Source organism: Molothrus aeneus, chromosome 1 (assembly GCF_037042795.1).
Source record: "Molothrus aeneus isolate 106 chromosome 1, BPBGC_Maene_1.0, whole genome shotgun sequence".
Taxonomy (NCBI): domain Eukaryota; kingdom Metazoa; phylum Chordata; class Aves; order Passeriformes; family Icteridae; genus Molothrus; species Molothrus aeneus.
Window position 1 is genome coordinate 103,291,678 of NC_089646.1, and position 21,572 is coordinate 103,313,249.

General features: G+C 36.5%; 1 protein-coding gene across 1 annotated transcript; it reads left to right on the forward strand.

The window, feature by feature from the left end:
- Positions 1-2,921: 2,921 nt before the first annotated feature.
- AKAIN1 (A-kinase anchor inhibitor 1) lies at positions 2,922-21,224 on the forward strand. The gene is made up of 2 exons (XM_066562014.1): positions 2,922-3,136; positions 18,078-21,224. The coding sequence occupies exons 1-2, from the start codon at positions 3,121-3,123 to the stop codon at positions 18,266-18,268; spliced, it is 207 nt and encodes a 68-aa protein (XP_066418111.1). The 5' UTR covers positions 2,922-3,120; the 3' UTR covers positions 18,269-21,224.
- Positions 21,225-21,572: the final 348 nt, after the last annotated feature.

Below are 21,572 nucleotides of genomic sequence, written 5' to 3' on the forward strand. Positions count from 1 at the left end.
AACCTTGCTCATCACCAGGTGGAAAGGGCTCCTTCCTGAGTAGAGATTTACTAAGCTCCTGAACCTATGTGACCAAATAATAGTTCTCAGCTCCATTAGAATAAAGGGCTTGCTTCAGATCTAAATCTACAGAATTATGAATAGCATGGATGATTTAAAGTGACATCAGTCAACATGATTTCTGTAACTGTCTAGAAATGTTAGCTGTCTGTTAAAAAAGTGTTAAAGTTTTTAACAAATACTTTATAAGTAAGCCAAGACATCCTTAAAAAAAGCTACATTTTTATTTAAAGCTACATACCAAAGAATTTTACATTGGCAGGTGTTATGAAATCAGTAATTCTTCACTTAAAGATCAATAATTTAAATGATATACAAGGCAGGGACTGTATAATTACTGATAAAAATATATGCAGATGTTTTTGTGTTTTTGTACTTCCTATTTCATACATGTTGATGGAACATCTTTAAATGTATTGTGTGTAATTATATAGTCTCCTTTTTACCAATATGCTTAATTCTCAAGGGATTTTTTTTGTATAAGTGGGCATAACTAGTGTTGTTTTCCACTTATCTGAAGTTAAATGAAAAAAAAATTAGTGGTGCACTCTTTGTTTCCAGGGTTGTACTGCATTAACTGCACACTCTTTCTGAGGTGACAGTTTACTATAGACCTCTGTCCTGTGCAGTTATCTCAGTGATTTTTTGGATGCATTTGAACTTGTGACCCAATCCAAAATCCAGAAGTTACCTTTATAACAAAAATAAGTTCAAAAATCTTTTTGATAGCATTTTTTCCTCTAACAGAAAACATTACTTGCTGTTAGCTTTAATTTGAGCAAGAAAACTGAAAACTCTAGAATAAACTGTGACTGGTTTGAGTTATTTATCAGATTAAATACAGACAGCAGTTAAAGAAAGATGCTCATTGGCATTATTGTTAACGAACTGGATTCTTTCACCAAAATGATGTAGGTTCTGTTACCAAGTTGCATACACCCACCTAGAATTTTGCAGGTTACTTACAGACTTTGATATCACTGTATAGTATTTATTGTTTTACTATAGTATTTATTGTTTTACTAACCTTTTAGCAAGCTGCTCCACCATCTCAAAACACAATCCCTTAGAAACATCCATATAATTTGAGAATGTATGTAATAGAAATATGTCCAATAGAAATTTTTTTGAGAAGTGCTTTAATACCTTTTTTAAATTTTAGATAACTCTCCATCGAGCATTAAGGGTCACATAACAGATATACCATAAAAATACCAGTGTAAATTTTCTTGCAATCTTTTCGGATTATGGATAAGTCGATATTTTCTAAAGATTATGGGGTATCTTTTACCTTTCTCTTAAGAATGCTGAATATTGAGGACTGCATTCGTTTCTGTATTTTGTGTGGGATACTTTTACTAGAAATTCTTCTAATTGAGTTCTTCGGTAATTCGTTCCCATACTTAAGGTGAATGGGAATAATGACGGATGAGAAAAGGTTAGAATAGAGATTTTTGAAGTGACATTTTTAATGGGAACATCATTCCTGAGCAACCAAGGGTATGTTTATGTTCATTCATTCAGTTGCCATCCGAGAGAAGTGAAACTGATCCCTGAAATATAAGACAGAAGAGGGAAACAAATAGGAATAAGAAGCTGAAATTGCTAAGAGGAATAAAATGAATATCCAGAAACTGGATACTAGAAATGGTAAGTGAAGATAAATCTGGAATGAATTCCCAAGGAGAAATGATGTTATACACTTAAAAAAAAAAAGAAAAAAACAAACAAAAACCAAACCAACAACCAACCTCCCCCCAAAAAAACCCACCACCAAATAATTAGTTTAACTTTGACAGTGATGCCACTCTTGAGTTCTAGCTGAAGTATACAAGCAATATTATTTAAGGAGGTCATCTTTTCTGTATTTTAATAATAAGGCCTTGTTTTAAGACTACAAGTATTTCAGGTTAACTGGAGAATTCTGTGTCTGTGAAATGCTTGACTATGGAAAGAATGAAATAAGCTTGTGAGAGTATCTTAGGTTATGAAAATATGATTGGAAAATATATTGCATATTGCAAACATATACATGCAAAAAGGTATGCTTTTTCTTTTAATGTACTTTCTATAATTTGCACTGATAATGTTTTTCAGAGTCCCTCTTGTAAGTTAGGCTTAAAGAGGAGAGTTAGTTTTTGTAAAGCTTGTCCCATCTGGATGCATGTTTCACTTCTGCTGTAGAAGTTCATGGCCCAAAGGAATCCTGACTATGAGTTGTACAAACAAAAGTAAATTAAACCTGAAACATAAAAGTTGGTAGGAAATTTTATGTAGTCTTCTGTTGTTGACCCTCATAGTCTTTATTTTATTGCTATTCATTATTTTCTTTACTGTTTTGCTTTGATGCTGTCTTTTATATGCCGAAATATTCATGTTGCCTCTTAAAGTGCTGCTGTTGGGTACAGCTGGGTTAACGGGCCTGTGAAATCAGAGTATAAATTCCTCAGCATCTGAGCTTTTGGAGCAAAAATGCTGTGACAAAGTATGGTGTTGCTGAAGCCTATTACCCGTGCTGTCAGCTTGCATTGAAAGCAGCGCACCCCAAAATGTCAGGCAGCGGGACTGTTGTCGAGAGGGGTAATTAGGAGCAATTAGCCAGTCTCCCTGCCGGGCAGATCGCTGCTGCCTTTCTCCTTTTTGCCCTTACCCCTGCTGCCACCGCAGGGTAAGGAGTTATGGCAGTGATGCTTCCCTGGTAGAGAGAGAGAGAGAGAGAGAGAGGGAGAGTGTGTGTGTGTGTGTGTGTGTGAGAGAGAGTGTGTGTGCGTGTGTGTGTGTGTGTGTGTGTGTGTGTGCGTCCGTGCGAGCGCCCCGGCCCCCTCCCCGCCCCGCCGCATTGTGGAGGGAGGGACCGCGGCCGCCTCCGCCGCCGTGCGGGGCCGGGCGCTGTCCGTGGTGCTGAGCCCGGCGGGACGGGCGCTGGCCGAGGTGCTGATCCAGTAGGGCCGGGCGCTGGCCGAGGTGCTGATCCCATCGGGGCCGGGCGACGGCCGGGTTCTGATCCCAGCGGGGCCGGGAGCTGTCTGAGGTGCTGAGCCGTGCTGCCCTGGCGGCACCATGGTTTTCGCTCCAGGTAAGGACAGCTGCATCCCGATCCCAGCCGGGTAGCCTCGCAGGAAGGCCCCGGCCGTGCTGGAGAGGTGCTGTGGGGAGTGGGTAATGGGTGAGGCAGAGCTGCCAGCAGGCAGAGGCAGGTAGGTTCAAACGAGGATGTTTAGCTTAGAATTTCTTTGTGGATCCAAAGGTTATGAGGGTTCTCATCACGGACAGGAGCCTCCTGTAGAAGTGTGCATGGTGCTGTGCTTGTCAGACTGCTCTAAAGGGTCACGAAGGGGGATGTGGCCTTTCAGTGACTGGAGAGTGAATCCCCCTCTGCACCCACAACAGTGGCTGCTAATACGACCATCCCTGAAACTAATGGAGATAATTTATAAATTTCATTTCCTCTTTCCTCCCCCTCAAAATAAAATAAGTATTTGAATTAAAGAGAACAGAAAGTTTGTTTAGTCCAGTTTTTACTGGAGCTAAATTGAAGATTTCAGCAGTTCATGTCTAATGTGAGAGTTCACTGTATAAGAGAGCAGAATCTCTAGTGCATAGTATACTTTTGTGTTAACTCATAAAAGAAGCAAAACTATGGCAATTTTCAATTGGATTTGGTACATTCTGCTTGGAAATAGGCAGTTGGTTGTTTGGAAAAGGATGAGAGAGATGAGAGGCCCAGTAGCTCCAGGGTGTAAATGTAAGTCATGAGTAATATCTTCTGTAGGGACATGACTTGAAAATAACTTCATTAAAGATGTATAACTTTCAGTAAAATAGTGGGTCAATAGAAAAGGGAAAGCAAATGCTGCAACTTGACAATGAATAACTATTAATACTTTTGTTTTGCAAAGCTAACAGAAGTTTTATCTTTCATGAAATTCTATATCCAATCTCTGAAAGGGTAAGAATCCAAAAGTTTTACACTTTCATATTAAAAAAAAATCTTGGGTCTAACTTTGCTACCCAATTCAGTTTAATTTTATAAAAAATAGTATCTCTTTTTAACAATCTCATTAATTTTGTCTATTTAATTGCCTGGTTGCTCTCTAATTTCATATGTTCATGTTTACATCATGCTCTGAAATTGGGATCAAGTTATTTGTCTTAATAGAACAATCCACTGCTTTTGGTAATACACCTTCAGCATTAGTGGCTCTTTCCTGAACTCCTTTTGTCTTTCACACTGTCACCATTAACTGTACAAGTTTTTGAAATGCTCTGTGGGACTAGAATACTTCAGGAAGAGATTACCGCTAAAATAATGAAAACATGCACATTTTTTATCCAAAGACTGAAGGAGAACAAAGCCCAAAGCTCATTAATAACTGCATGAATTGTTCTTTTCACAACTCTAATCCATAGATGGAAAAAAATCCTCTGTCTAAAACTGTTTTATATAGTCATTCTTCAGTTTTCCTTTACTCAAAGAAAAGCCCATGGTCTCCTTGCAAATATTGCCATAAAATACTTAGGGCAACTAAATGGGAATTAGTAAAAGAGATGATAAAACAATCTATTGTGTTCAAACAGAGCAAGCCTGAGTAGATTCCAATTTTTTACTGCTTTTCTTCCCTGCAAATCAGCTCTGCCCTGGCATTATCCCTTCACCAGATATTAAAAAAAAATTAAGAGGTTTATGCATCTTTAGCATCTTCATAGTACTTAAGGCCATATGATGTAAAAATACTATAAGTCTACTAAGAAACTGACTTTCATTTCTTCTGTCAACTTTTTGATTTTATCTCACTGTGATGAATGACCTCATTTTCTGTTCCATTTATTTGTTGGGGTGTGAAGGAGGAAGTAAAAGATTTATCTAACTGTAAATGGTTAGGGTCAGATTATAAAGTTCCAGGATGGGATAGAAAAAAGAAAACAAAACAACAATCAAGAGAAAATTCTCTTCCATAAATAAAAATTCTGGAAGTAATTTAGCTGACAACAAAGAAAAGATTTTGCAGATGAAAAGGACGATGGTCTTTTTCTTAAGGTCTTGGACATATTATTTCAGAACTCTGAATTAATGGACTATATTTATAAACTGTTAAGTAGAAGCAGCTTATCAAGTTTAAATTACTTTTTAAAAGGAGAAGCTGACTATTTACTGAATACATACTTTCCTGTTAATCTTCAACTCTCTAAAACTTATTATCTCCTGTGTTGAGAAAAATAACACAACAAAACAGCACAAAAACAGCCTCCAAAGAAGCCTGGCTATTACTGAGATAGATAGATAGATAGATAGATAGATAGATAGATAGATAGATAGATAAAACTCTAATAAAATGGCCAGTATTCCATGCCAAAATTGGACCTCCTGGCTCATTTTAGACAGTGTAATGCAAAAAGGTATTCTTCATTTTCTACATTTATTCATATTCTTCCCACTTAAAATTAACATTGAGACTGTTCCAGAAAAGGAACTAGGAGGGCATTTTTCCTTTTCTTGTTTTAATTTGGCTGGAGCTTCATTGCATTGTCTTGTGCTGATTGATTAATGATGTGCTGATGTATAGGAAATGTAGTCCAAGCTCTGTGAGATGTCTGGGCATTCATTTTCCTGGATAATTCACACATGTTGTGCTGCCCTCTAGAATGGGGGGATGATACATGAAATTCACACAAGCTACGCATTACAAGGTTTAGTTTATTTAATTTTCCTGAACTGAAATGCTTTAGGCAGTTTGAAATGTAGATTACAATAACTATATAACAATATATTATTTTAAATTGCATGTAAGGATGGAGGTACGTATGAGACTGCAGTAGAGAACCATGAAATTTCAAGGATTAGACCAAAAAGCAGAGAGAAGTCATAATTTTGAATTGGCAGATCTTAAAAAGTTTTTCTTAAATTTTATTTAAAAGATGGTATAATCCAGAATTTTAAAAATATCAATACCAGATTAGCCTATAAAATATTGCTAACTATAAATAATTCCACAGATTAAATATATGCCATTGTGAGGTAGGAAAAAATGGGGATTAAAACATTTATTTGTTCTAATACATTAGTAAAAATTAGATTATGCAGCAAGATTTTTGCTGATAGCAGATCATTAGTTTACAAAGATGTGATCACTTCCAGTATCAGCATTTACCAGATTTAACAGTAACTTTAAATGTTGTTAATCAAGCTACTTCTTTGCAAACTTTCACTTTTCCAAAAATTACCTTGGGCATATTCCTTGCTTCTTTTCATTTCCAAAATGTTTTCCTAATGCAAAGATAAAAAAAATAAAATTTACTTATGATTTGTCTGCACAAACACAATACAAAGGTGTTTTTCATGCTTCAAGAATTTTTTTCTGATACTATTTTGCACAAATCACTCAAACACTAATGTCTTACTCTTACTCTGTAAAACCATAAATAAAGTAACCAAATAATAGAGTCTCATCACTGCAGGCCATAATTGTTACATCCAGTACAAAGCTGTGATTTTCTGGGTTTTGGTTTTTTGTTTATTTGTTTGTTTGTTTGTTTGTTTGTTTGTTGGCATAGCTTAGAAAGGAATAAATTTTGAACTGAATACCTCAAAAAAGATTGGAATATTTACATTGACAGGTTGTTTCAGGTCAAACACTCCCTTTCTTAAGCTTGTGTCTGCTTTGAATCGTGTGATTTCATCTTTCAGGTGAATCTTGTTATTTGTCAGTTTAATTTGAAGAATTCTTTTTACCTGGCAGTTTCTCTATAACTAGAAACTCAGATGCTTTATTCAACACCCTATAGTTCTAGAAGGAGGAGGAGGATATAGAATTAATTTTTGTATCAATATTTTTGTGTTAAAAAAAGTGTGAACACAAAGTTTAAAGATAGACATTAGAGAAGTCAGAATGTTCACAGCTCAGCGCCTTTTTTGTGCAACAGCAACACCAGTAGGTTTTCAATAAGCTTTTCATCAGTGCAGCTGTTCTTGACATTTTTAAGCTGGGAGCAACACAGCAGACTTGTATAATGACAGTGAAGATCAGAAATGCATCCTGTACCAAACATTTTAGGAATCTCATTACACTGCAATTGAAGAAATAGCAGCTGCAAACTGAAACAGATGTTCTTACTGGTCTGAATAGTCCTGATCTTCTCCCGTGGAAAAACTGGGATAACAACAACCTGTTGTGTTGCAGAATGTGAAGATGTGAAATTTCTTGACTTAATTTTTCTTTTTTTTTTTTTGATTACAGTGTTACAGGTACTATTGCAGATTCCTGACCACAATATCCAGATCAAGACAGTATGGAAGGGCCTGTTCAATGAATGCAAAAATTGCTATCAATAACTTTAATTCTTTGAAGGTACACTGTTGTGGAATATCTCCAGTGTTTGTGCTGACTGTGATACTCTGGCACTCAGTTATGCAGTGCCTTTCATCCATGAGAACAAGACAGGATACAGTTATTGTCCTTATTAACTGCTGTGCTACATTCTGCTAATGCTCTAAGTTCTGCAGTCCCTCCCAAAAATCTCAAATAAAAAATGTAAAAGTGTGTACATATAGGATTCTTATTTGATAGCTTAATGTTGATAAAGTCTGTGTGTAGGACATAATTTGAAAGTGAAAACCAAAACTATTTGTCAGCCTCATACAGTCTGAAATAATAGAGGTTTTGTCGGGTGTTTGTTATGGCTGGTAGTGAGTATGGAGGCCAGTTGCTGCCCAGAAGTGTCTGAATGCATTTACAGCTCTCAACAATAGTTCAAAGTGTTTGCCACCTGGTAGGAAGAAATCATATAGGAGGAAATTCCCTATTCTCTTTTGCTGAAGAAAAATGTTTCTTGTGCTGACCTTTTCCCAGTGACATATTCATCTTTCCCCTGCTGTGAAACTCCACTAGCAGACCTCATTAGTGAGGTGAAAGAAATTTAGTTCATAGATATTCAGAAATGTGATGAAATTAGCAAGTTAAGAAAACAATCAGCAGTCCTAGGTACAATCTTTCTTTAAAGTACGATTCAACATAGTGTTTAAAAATGGCACACAATTTATTGTTTCAAATAATTTTTAACAGAACTGAAGGCTTGAATAAGTGAAGCTGGCACCTTTCACTTCGCTGTTACTGGATTAAATCCTATTCAGGTTAGGCATGAGAAGAATTCTGTTATCACAGTGGCTGTGTATGGCCTATATTGAAGGAGTTGTTCATAGTTGGGAGATAGTGGTAATAAGTGATATAGTCCTTATTAACATCCTTACTGAACTGTTTATTGAGCAGGAAACTCAAATTGTGAATGTCGAAAAGGAATGAGTTACACTGACCTCTAGAGTTTGTCCTTCCAAGTCATTGTTCTTGAAGGTGAATTGTTTTCTTTTACTTGTTATAGACATAAATAATATCATTCCAATCGTATAATTTTTATTGTGCTAATGGAAATAAATGCCCTTAACTGTAAAATACAGTGAATGGTAGATTTTTTCTATACCTCCAATCTTGTCTATTAAAGATTTTAAGGACATAATGCATTGTATTATGTTACAAATACTAGGTTAAACTAAAATTATTTGCAAGCAATGCATTCAAATTTATTTATAGCCTTTGTGAAGTTTTTTGGCTATTAGTTGGCCATGCACATCATGTCTTTTACACAACAACTTGAAAGATTCTACAGAAATTTAGTGGATATCAATTGGAACAGAGTCTTTACTGATGTTAGCAGAAATTAAAAGCTGACTTGAATAGCCCTAAAATGCTTCATGTTCCTTTAGAGTGCCTTGCAGTGGAAGTCAGGGGAGGTGAGCTCTGTATTTCTATTGTCTGCCTTTGCAAATCCTGTAGTTGTGTTTCTAGAAGATGTTGTCTTTCATCCTTCAAGAGAGTTTGAAATTTTTTTGCCTGAAGAAGTAAATTGAGCCATGTTCTACTCAGGCATTTCACTAGTGGTGAGGCAGACATAACCTCCTGTGGATTACTTGTGTTTGCTTCACTTTGTAGTATGTGTATTGATAGAATAACCCTAAATTTTCTATCTTTGGGCAGTGAATCCACTCATGATTTATCAGTACAGAAGGGTTGCATATCCATTAACACTTCTGTTAAATACTTGCTGATTGGCATTACATTTTGTCTTGAAGTTTTCTTAATATAGCAGAAAATATTTCTCTGGGAAGACAGAGAATCAATTCCAAGAGTGGAAAACAACATGTGATGGCATCCTGTTGTAGAGAGATTCTGTCAAGATTACAGCTACGAAATTAAAAATTCCAAAAAAGGGTTTTGCTCTTTCTAGGTGCCTTTTAGGTTTATATAATCTGTGTTTTACTTTCTATCATGACTTTGTGCATATACATGCATGTGCATATGCCCATGGGAATGGCCTGAAGCTGTGTCAGGGGAGATTTAGGTTGGATATTAGAAAATGGTTCTTCACCCAAGGGGTGGTCATGGCACTAAAATAGGCTCCCCAGGGAGCTGGTCATGGCACCAAGCCTGACAGAGTTCAAAAGTATTTGGACAGCACTCTCTGTCAGGCACATGGTGTGACTCCTGGGGATTGTGCCAAACAGGACAGGAGTTGGACCCAATAATCCTGATGGGTCCCCTCCAACTCAGCATATTCTGTAATTCTGAGATTCTACATCTACAAAATTCTACATCTACATATATATACATATATACATATATATATATATATATATATATATGAGTATATATAATCTCAGGCTCAGTTGCTAATAGCTGCATTTACAGCTTTCATACTCCACTCACATTCTAAAATAAACAGGGAAATTTTTCTGTACTGCTGTGCATGTGCAAATTTAGGGCTTTTTGTGGGGGATTTTTTTTTCCTGGGGGTTTTTATTATGGGGTTTGGGGTTTATTTTAGAGCTAGAGAAGGGCTCTGCTTCACCTGACATTTGGCCAGACAATTCAATTTTTGACTCTGAATAATCTGGTATAAATTGAAATATATCTAAAATGTAGCAGGGTGTTTTCACTGGCTAAAGCAGAATTTTTGCTGGCTTTTTACAGCTTATGTAACCTTTTCCCTATTTTCTACACTTAAAAAGAAAAGCAGGTTCAGATATTGCAAATTTTAATTAACCTATATATAGTTTTTTAAAACCAAAACCCACAAAAGTTGTAGAAACACAAACACAGCAGCTAGCAAAATAAACTTCCACTGAAAACTTGCCCTTTGCTTATGCTCTACAGTGGTGGATACTGAAAGTCTTCTAACACAAAAGCTGTGTTTCAATGGGGATCTTAATGAGCTTTTTGATACAGATTCAGAAGACCTACATAAAAATTATCTAGATTTCTGTGCTTAATGTTTTCTTTTTAGATAGGAATCTCTGAGCACCTGAACTGTAGAAAATAGAAGGCAGAGGGGGTCAGATGATGAGTGGTGTCATTCAGGGCCCCATCTTGAAACTGGTGCTCTTTGATACCTTCATCAGTGACACAGGCAGTGGGATTGAGTGCACCCTATGCAAGTTTGCAGATGACACAAAGCTGAGCTCTGCAGTTGGCCCAGCAGAAGAATGGGATGCTGTCCAGAGGGACCTGGACAAACTTGAGGACCTCATAAAGTTCAAACCCATGTGCAAAGTACTGCACATGGGTTGAGGCAATTCCAGAGATAGCACAGACTGGAAGAACTCATTGAAAGCAGCCATGATGAGAAGGTCTTGGGGCTACTGGTGGATGAAAAACTGGATGTGAGCCAGCAATGTGCACTTACAGCCCTGAAACCCAACCATATCCTGGGCTACATCAAAAGTAGTGTGCCCAGCAGGTCAAGGGAGGTGGTTCCCCCACTCCACTCTGGTGAGATCCCACCTGTAGTGCTGCATCCAGCTCTGGCATCCTCAACACAAGAAGGGCATGGACCTGTTAGAGTGCGTTCAGAGAAGAGGGAAAAAAAAGATGAAGAGAGGCCTGGAGCACTTCTCCAATGAAATCAGTTTGAGGGAGTTGGGGTTGTTCAGCCTGGAGAAGGGAAGACACTGGGGAGACCTTCAGGGAGCCTTCCAGTGCATAAAAAGGGCTTATAAAGACAGGGAGATTGAGTTTTTATATGGGTAGATAGTGATAAAACAAGGGGAAGTGGTTTTAAACTAAAAGAGGGAAGGTTTAGATTAGATATTAGGAAGAAATTCTTCACTGTGAGGATGGTGAGGTACAGAAACAGGTTGCCCAGAGAGGTTCTGGATGCCCCATGGCAGGGGGTTTAGAATTAGATATTCTTTAAGCTCCCTTCCAACCCAAACCAATCTGTGATTCTATGATAAGGGTCACCTGTGCCACTGGACCTCTCCCACCTTGGAAGAATCAGCTTTTGGTGTAGAGAGGTTTCTTATTTTAGTATTTGCAATGTGCTCTCTAAAAGAAGTAGGAAAATTGTGCAGATGAATAGAAAATAAATTTTTCATTAATTTTGAAGCAGCTGGTCCCAGATGCTCTCTAGGGAATATCTTCTTTTTAATACACTGAACTGCAGCCTATGACTCAAAAACCCTGTTAAATTAATCTTAGTTTACAGTGTTGAATTCAGAAATATTTCTTTTGGGACCAAAATCTGAGTATCGCATTTTTGAGTTTGGGTGTGACAGAATTGTCAGTGATTAATATTTTTAACTACATTCAGACTTCAAAGCTGAAAGATGCAGTCCTTAAGGAGTGAAGTTATTCCTACATGTGAAAATACCTAGAAAATATATAGATTGAAGTGCATAATCTGGTTTTAGTTAATATTATTGAACTATGGCAAGAAATCTTACTAAAACATTGAAAAAATGCTTAAGAATAGAGAGGTCTCAGCAATCTCTTAATCTAAAAAATTCATTTTCACTGGCATATTTCAAATTGTATTAAATAACTTGCTGGAGTCTTTAAAAAGATAGCTTTATATATAGCAAAAAACCCAAAGAGAATTTCAGATATTCTTATCTCTTAAGAAAGAATAAAAACTCAGTGGAAAAAAATTACAAAACCTGAGTTGAGATATAGTTAATGTCTGAATAAAAAGGTACAATGAAGTATTGCTGTGTAGACATTACTATGTCTTTTGAGACAGCTTATCTGCATTTCTGCTCTTCTCTTTTGCCTTTATATTCCTCCTCTATTTGTATTCAGAGCATAGTTATTCCAGCTTCATTCTTAAAATTTATTTTGAAGAGCAAAGTAGTCTGGGCTGGCCCCCTTCATGACACAGTCCCTCTTCCATGCTGGTTGAACAGCAAGAACTGGGTATGGGGCTAGGGCAGAAAATAAACCTGAACAGAACCTTAACTTTGCAACATTGACTTTCACTAGAAATCCCCTGCACACAGCACGTCAGGAAATTGAAAAAACACAGGATCCTACTTTAAAGTACTTCTGGCATTTCTGATATGTTCAGTGTCCTCTCTTCCTCAAGGAATCGGGGTAAGTGAGTACTGTCTCCTGCTGCTTGACAGCTATTAGTCAGGACCTCACTGGGCTCTATTTTAGAGCATGAGAAATGGTACTCAACAGAATTAACTCTAGTGCAGTTAAGAATACATTTATTACTATTTTTTTATTTTAAATATTAAATTTGTAACTTCATTGTAGGACCTTTTAATGAGGTCTCTGAGCTTGCACCATTACTGACATTGAGACAAATTGAGTTTCTAATTCTGTAGAATATTTTAATGACTTTCATGTGCAAAGTTGGTTTGTGCACATGTGTTGGGAAGTCTTCAGCCCTGGCTGATTGCCATGTTCATTCACTCTGAATGTAATTAACATGACTCATCAACATTTTGTGATTGTGAATCTCTTCTTCAAATTAGACTTCTTGTGCTGAAATCCCAGCACCAACCTCTAAAGCAAATCAAAGAAGGAGAAATCTTAACCACTTCAATTCACAGGTTACAAAATATTTGCCAGAGGAGGCTCACCTGGAACTTCTATGTTGTGGCCAACAAGATGGAGAGATATGTTACTGCCTAATGGCAAAGGGAAGCTAAAGAACTGAGCTTGGTTTCTTGTAGAAGAATATCAATATTGATGCAAGAATGTTAATGTTAATTATTACAACATTCACGCATACATGATGTCATTACAAACCTGCCAGATTCCGTAAAGTTTTTCAATATCTGTAGTTTATAAACACGATTTACATAATAACATGCAGCTTTTTGCTGTATGCACAGCTCCCATGCATCCACACTGGACCTTCTGATGAAGTAAAATCATCATGGTCTTGTCTATTTATACTTTCATTCCATTTAAAATTTTCATTTTTCCTGAATTAATAATAGTAATAACAATAATTCTTATTTAAAAACTAATTCTAATGTTGCAGTGCTGCAGGAAAGAATAATCATTAATTATTGCAATCCAAAGCAATATATTGATAAAACAAATGGTAAATTTTTAGTTAAAGACTATACCTGTATAATCTTATGTAAATTTGAAGAAAAAATATATTTACTTCTTGGCTCTTTCAGCTTCAGAATTGTTACATAAATTTAAATTATAGCTAACAGGAGAATGCATTATGCGTAATTCTGAGTTTTAAATTGACCAGAAGTTTATTTAGGGAAATGTGATTTTTATTCTTATTTTTAGATACAGTTAAAATTCAAAGTGGTTTATACAACATACAGGAACAATAAACGTTACGAGCTTTGGGGAAAGGTGAGTGTAAAGGTCTTTAACTCCTCACTGTTTATTGACAGCATTAGTGGATCTGGGATAGACTTGCATCTTTGCAAGATCATGCCTGTCATAGTTTACCTTCATGATAGTATTCCAAATAATCCTAGGAAAATGTACAGCAGGGAGCTTAGTTGTTGAGTCAAACTTATCAGCCATTATTGAGTGTTACTTATTAGAAGTTTTTTATAAAGGTTTAATAAATTTAACTTCTAGCTAGCTGAAATGAAATAGCCCCAGGGGATATCAACAGAAAGTGTGGGAGACTACTTTGATTGCAGGCTAGAAAGGAAGTGACTCAGGATACTTTGAAGAAAGTGAAATTTATAAATGAGAGAAGGCTGATGTGCACCCAGAGTAAATTTCCTAAACATTTGATCTCTAAATGCTTTTTCTCTTTAGTGTTTTTTTTTCCATGTATAACTTTCTAGAATATTAAATGGTGTAGAAATTTCTCAGAGGATGTAAAGTCTTACACGCAAGGAGTCCTTAGACTTAAACTAATATTAGTTCTATTAATTGAAATGAATACTTGGAATTTACTTCAAATATTTTTATTCTTTTTCCAAACTTCTGTCCTATTTCCCTTCATGGGAAACATCCTCGAGGAAGCCAATTTCAAGGCACTGATACATGCCACTAATTTTAGGTAGAAATGGAATATGTGACTGACTCCTGCAGCCAGTCCAAGATTTTGATGTGTTTTGGATCTCTCAAACTGTATTTTGGGTTGCAGAACCAGACCAGTGTTTAAAAGTTGCTTTTCATCTGCTGAGTTACTTGGCATAAAATTTATGGAGAGTAGCACAAGGTAATAAAAACATGCTAAAGAGGCTTCATCATGTGTTGATGATAAAATTGCTGGTTTGTATTTAACATCCCTTAACCCAGATATTTCAGTATTTTATTTACAGAATTGGGGTGCTGGGTGTGAGGGGTGAGCATCCAAAGATAGAGAACAAGTAAAGATTTTCTAACTTCAAGAGGAAAATGTAGTCTTTAGAGAAGGAAAACTAATAGGCTGCATGTGTTTCTGATGTTGTTCAAGTTTTTCCCAGAAATTACTTCAAATGACATATTTGTCATGGAATTTTAACTTAACAGTTATACTTCCACTCTTAAAAAATGGTAGATAAAAAAGAATTATATTTTATCATCTTAGTAACTCTCATTTTGATTAGCTAAACATGAAACACTTAGCCAGCAGGAGCTATGTATTTTTTTTTCACTTGACTGAAAATGTGCAGTTCTTAAAGTACCTAATTAATTCTATAGGTACTCAAATTTCTGCCTGGATGTCCACAGCAGTCTGTATTTCAGCAAGGTGGACATAGATATGTTCCAGCTCAGCCCCTTTGGGATTCTTGTATGAGTCATCTCTGCTTTCCTTTCTTCTTGCTCAGAGTAGGTCCAGTGTATCAATAAATAAGTGAGCTTCTCAGAAAACAACTTTCCAACTGCTTTCCTTGAAATTAATAATTGGAAGAAGAGGAGGTAGTGGGGGATGCTTTTTTGGGAGATTGCTGTTTACTCATTCCGGAAGTGGAAAAGGTGCTGATTTATCACAGCCTAGCCAGCTAAAATCCCAGGAATGGAGTAGGTTTGTGGTTGGAAGGGACCTCTAAAGGTCATCTTGCCCAGCTCCTACTCAAGCAGGGTCATCTAGAACCACTTGCCCAGGATCACGTCCTGTTGGACCAGTTGTAATAGGTACGATATACCCAGGGGAGCTGGATGTTTGTTTTTGACTGCTTGAAATCTGTGGCAGTCCAGCTCCTACAAATAATGGTCCCAACACAGGCTCAGACCTGGGTCAAACACAGTGTCATATATCACCCTCCAAAATAACTATCATTTTCACTTGGTTTCTAATTTAGATGGTCCACACAAGCTGCCAATGGTCTCATTGTTCACATCACCCCGGGCCAACAGCTTTGATTCTCTCTGTGTCTGAAGCCAATTATCTCTTTTTATCTGGGTTGCTATCATCCTAACAATTTTACACAAATATTAATTAAGTTTATTCAAGCTGCTTCATTTCCATTCTGTGCATACCTAAACCCTCAGAGGCTGGGCAGAGGTAGTCCAGAGGTTTTGAGTTCTCTGTTCTTGGTTATCTCAGCAAATAAAAGAATCATCTAATGACTTATGAGCTGAGCAGACATACTCTACATCTCACTTATCTGTGTGGTGTTTTCAGACAGGTTTTGCTCCTGAATAAACAACTGAAAAGCCCAGAGAGAAATGCACTTGAAATCTCTTTTTGTTCAACTGACTGTTGCTATGGATGACCTTTCTAAAGTAAAAATATTTAAACATCAGACTTTGTAGATTAATTGGCAAGGACCAAATAAATAACAAAGCATCCCTAAGGAGAGCAAACTGAGTAATTTTCAACAGCGATGTGCTTAATCACAGTATGTTTTCAATTATATATTCTGGGGGTTTGTGGCTTTGAGGATTGGCAAATTTCTTACATTTCATATAACCTCATTGTCTATTCCAACATATTCATTTTTATTTAGAATTTTATGTTTATCCCTGCTTTTGTTAATACATTATCTCCTGAACATCAGATGTGTTGACTGATCTTTTTCAGCCAGGCAAGAAGACTAATTAGTTGTGTGATAAAATGTGAGTTTATATTTGAGTAGTAAAGAACTATCTATACTTGATCTGTTAAATAACATTTAATTCCATCCAAAACCACACTGTTTCAAGTGCTGAGGAATGGAAAAAACTGAATCAGGGAAGCTGACTGTGCCAAGAATTCAAGTGATTTCTCCAGTCAGCTTTTCGAGTTTAAACCACTTTTTCTATGTTTTCACAGGTTTTAACCTCTTACTTTTCTTTACAATGATGAGTACCCCAGACCTGGGCACAGCACACCAGAGTCTGACTGGAGCTGAGCACAGGGGTAGAATCACCTCCCTTTGCTCCTGGCCATGCCCTTTTTGTAAAGACCAGCATACATTTCTGGACTACAAGCCATCTTAGTTCCAGCTTTTTGTCTACCAGTATCCCCAAGTACTTTTCCACAAATCTGCTGGTAATAAATTCACCACCCAGTCTGCATTGACCTCAGGCATTACTTTAACCCAGGTGCAAGACCCCTTGTCTCTTCCCTCAAGCATATAGCATATTCCCTAAGGAATCAAGTGATTCTTTTCTTTCTATGTTAAGTTTCCTTGAAAAAAACCTGAACATTGGGAATTCATCACAATTTCAGATATGCACCTCTCATAAAAGCACCTGATCTTTAATTCACTCTGTTTGATTTCTCTCAGGATACAATTCTTAATATATGTAATTAAAACAGACAGTAAACTACAAATCCTATGTAATGAAATACTTGAGCATAACAGTTAACTAAGAAAGAACTGAGATGAGCATCTTTAAAATCAAATCTAGTGATGTCAGTAGCATCTAAGCTAAGCATTTCAATAAGAAACGGATTTCCTATGTGCCAGTAAGTGCACATAAGAATTATTTTTTTTAATCAGTAAAAGCTGTGACCATTACAGACTATTCTATATTGTCCGAATTGCCACTTTTGTCAGGAGTCAAAATACTTTTAAAGACAAAGCTCTTAACATAAACTACTCTTCTTCATTACCAGATGTCAGTAGTCATACTACATCATTTTTCTCCAAATTTTAACACTTTAGCCAAACAAGGAAGTTTCACATAAAAATATGTATTTGACAGGTTGTCATAGAAAATGTTCTCTGTTTTACCTACAGGAATCTGAGTATTCCTTAATGTTTTACAGATATTTTTGAAAATCTTTCTAAGGGTTAAAAAGCTACCCTAAACAAAATCTTGTACCTTGAAGTCAATTGGGATTTGATAGATGAGGGCTTTTAATCTGAAGTAAAAATAAAAGAAATGTTAATGAAACAGTTGTTTTTTTCTATGTGGTGGTGAGGGAATACATATCAGGTTTGCAAAATAAAGTCCAATTCCCTATCCAGAGGCACAGCTCAAGACAAAATGGATGTGAATCACAGCTGCATGAGAAAACCTTCCTTTCCTGTCTTACTGCATAACACATCTGTTTTTGTTTCAGCTGTGAAGTTACAGCTGTCCCCAGTGCTGGGGAGTGTGGGTAATTGAGCTGTATGACTCAAAATCTCCCCCTTCTTTCAGTCCTGTGGTGCTGAGCACGCACAGGCACTTTCCTCCCTAATTTATCTTCTTCAGTATTGGCAGGTTTCCTATGTAATAAACTGTCCTCAGTCACTCTGTGATTTTGCTTCCCCCCTCCTCTTTTTCTGTCCTTCACGTTTTCATGGACTAGCCCCAAATTCTTAGTTCCTTTTCTTTTTTGTTTGGCTCTGGCAGGTGAGAAGCCAGGGCTGGAGCAAGATGAAGTTAAGCTGCAGATTGCCAGCAAGCAGATTGTGCAGACTGCCATCCTCCGAGCAGTGCAACAAGTTTCCCAGGAGAGCCAGCAAAAGGAGAAGAGGACAAACACCGGTACAAGCCTCCAACTAGAAAGAGGAAAACTAACCAAGAAGCATGAAAAGAAGTAAAGGAGGAGATTGGGGTTTTTCTACTCCAGTCTGCAAGTGTTTTCAGCCTTCTCTTTAGTATCAGCTGTATTGCTAGTGCAATGCTACTGCTGTAAAGCAAACCAAAGTATTATCACACCTAGACATAGGGAAAAACTGCAATAGTCCTCATCTGAGAAATACTAAGTGCATTAGATGAATAACTCCATATTTATGCAGTGCCTCTTAACAGGAACAATATAACCATAGCTGTAAAAGTAGTTTCAAGCACAAGCTCTAATGATATGAGCTTATTCTCAAAAGCTTGTTGCCAGTGCACTTTCATGCTAAGTTCTGCGAGCACCATTTACGTCAGTTCAGCTGGACGGACTCTTCTCTGCATTACTGGGCTCACTGAAGCTCTCTTGGCTGAAGAAATCGTTTATTGTCAGGTGTAGCAGAATGATTTCAGGCTCCCTTGAAGCACGGGTTTGTACTTTGCTTTGATTAGATATGAACTATGTGAAATGGCAGTATAAAGTGGATTTGGTAAGTTCTGTGAACCAGTGTATTTTTTCATCTTGGGGGAAAAAAAAAGCAATCCAGTATGACTGCAGTGACTGTGATCTATGACTATGATCATATACCTATGATCTATGTCTTTTTTTAAAAGAAGTTAAATACTGAAGTTTTAGTCTACTTATTTAAATACTTCTATACTTCTGCATAAAAATCACTTGTGCCTAAACTATTCTTTTTAATTTTCTTGGTATTGAAAGAAAAGGAACTCATGTGAAGAAAAGGAGTTGGCCAGAATTTGCTCCAGTTTTGCAATTCTTCTGGGTCTTGATTTACAGACAGTGAAGACTGAAGTGTCTTAAAAAAGGGGGGGTTGAATATATTAATATCTTTAAGGATGAAAATATACAGTATCTGAATTCTGTCATGGTAGGTATTTCTCACCTGCTGGGTGTAAAGTGACTTTGGATATTTGCAGTTGTTACATACTCAACTTAAATAGCACTGCGTGAAGCTGGTGATATAGAGCTTATCCTTTCAACTGCTCTATATAGCTGAAGAAATCCATGATGTTTCTGAAAATACAAATTAAATAAATGTACCCTTCACTTTTATTGCTCCCTTTATGTAATGATGATTGCACTATTACACATGTGAAATGAATAACAGTATATTTAATTCCAGAAGTGGCTTGTAGCTCTGCTTCAAATGAATTCCTGTAGTAATACACCTGGAAATACAAAGAGGAAGATGCCCTGCAAAACTTTCTTAATGGCTTTTCTACTCAGCTAGATGATCCTCAAAGAGACTGTGGGTTAAATAATTGGCTATTACTGTGTCCTGTTGCTTGTGTTAAATGATTTTGGGATTCCTTGTCTCAGACAGAAGCTTAATCATGAATAACCACATACTGTAATATTAAGTCTTGGTAATCTGCTTGGTTTCTTTTTTTATTTTTTTCTTTTTTAAATTTAACAGCACTGACTCGTACAAGACAGTGATTTAGCTCAATCTTCTTTCATTTAACAATGCAAAGAGGAATTCAACATGATTGAAAGTGTTTCAAATAATCTAGTAATAAAAACTGACCTGGATTCCAAGTACACAGGTGGTTCACTTCTGTAGACACTGGGTGAATTTTTATTCAAGCAAACTTTGAAAGGTGAAAGTAGTTAGGTCTTGAGGTATGTATGTGTTTTTGTAATAGTGATTTTTTAACCATTAGCTTTTTCACCAGTTCACCTTTGTTTGGGAGGTAACTCTTTTCTAAGCACACTTTGCATTTTTCTCTCTGAGAGCCTAAGAAAACTGATCATGAATAAAGGTTCAGTTCTGAGGCTGATGAGCAGACAAGTCTGGTGGATGAGAGAGAGCAAACCTGTTGGAGAGACTCTGTGGTGCAAAATGGTTTTTGCCATGGACTCACCATGCTGCAGGAAGGAAAGATACAGAACATCTCCACTTATTCAAAATTATTTTACTTTTTAAATGCTTTTTGTCCCCAGACATTTGAAATATGTTTGGGTTAGGTGTTTTCTTTTGGTTGGGTGGTTTTTTTGTTGTTGTTGGTTTTGATTTTTTATGTTTTGGTTTTTTGTTACTGATAATAACCTTGATGTATTTTTGAAACTGTTCCTTTTTATGCCTTTTTTTTTTAATTAATCATTTTGGCAAAAGAAGAATTTCAAAATCCAGGGCCTTTACCACTGCTTTTGCCACTTCTTCTGCCACTGCTTCATATGAGCCTATTCCACTCCTCCTCCCACTGTGCACTTCTACAATATCCCTTTACTGTCCCTTAGCTACTGCCCTAGTCCTGTTAGGCACACTATTTATTACTCAACTGTTTAATAGTCATGTCCATCATTGTCAGAATACCAATGCCATCAGAAGTCTAATATCTTGGAAAATAAAAAATGGCTGGGAGCCTTGGCTTCTTATATGCTTATTAGACAATCTCATGAAGTATTCTGTGCTCATGAGGTTTGTAGTAAGTGATGCATTATTCAGCACAAAAGAATACATATCTTAGAAATACAAGGCAATCAAAAAGGTATCTATAAGTAATTAAAACAAACTTACCACTTATTAGCACTTATAGTGGTAAGTAAAATGTTGTACAAATATGTGAAATTATATTTATCACAACTCCATAAGAGCAGAGGAATCATGTGTGTGTGGCTATCCTGCACTATGCTTGTTATGTTGTCATTCGGGTTGATTATAACAATTTTATTATCATGATGCACTCTTCTTTGTAAGGTTAATAAAGCAGCAATGCCTAAATGGAGATTCAGATGGCCGCAGCAGGATGTTGTAACAGATTACCTAATGCCACTGTACATCAAGTTTTTGGTCCTGTGTGGTTACACTGGAAATCTCTGCTCTAAAATAAATAAAACCAACAACTGTGACTTGGAAACAGCCATATTAATTTTGTCATTTCAGAAAAATAAAAAAGCATTCTGTGATAATATTATGAGTTGGAGATTCTTGGATGTTTATTCAATAGCAAACAATCACCTAGAAGTCTTGGTGATTGACTGACTCTACTCAAGTTATGTATGATTATTTTTTTCTGGTGATACTTTTTCAGTGTCTCAGATTATAGTATGTTTACAATGGTAAGTACATAAAATTTCTTTGTAACTATTCTTAATATGATTACCATGAAATATGCTGCAGTTGTTCTTTAAATGTGTGCCTATGTCAAATACACAGTTAATGTGTCATTGCTGAAGGCTTTGCTAAAAAAAAGTTTAATTTCAATTAGTAGAAAATGTAAAAGGAAGTAAAATGAATTCTTGAAAGAATATGTGATTCACCC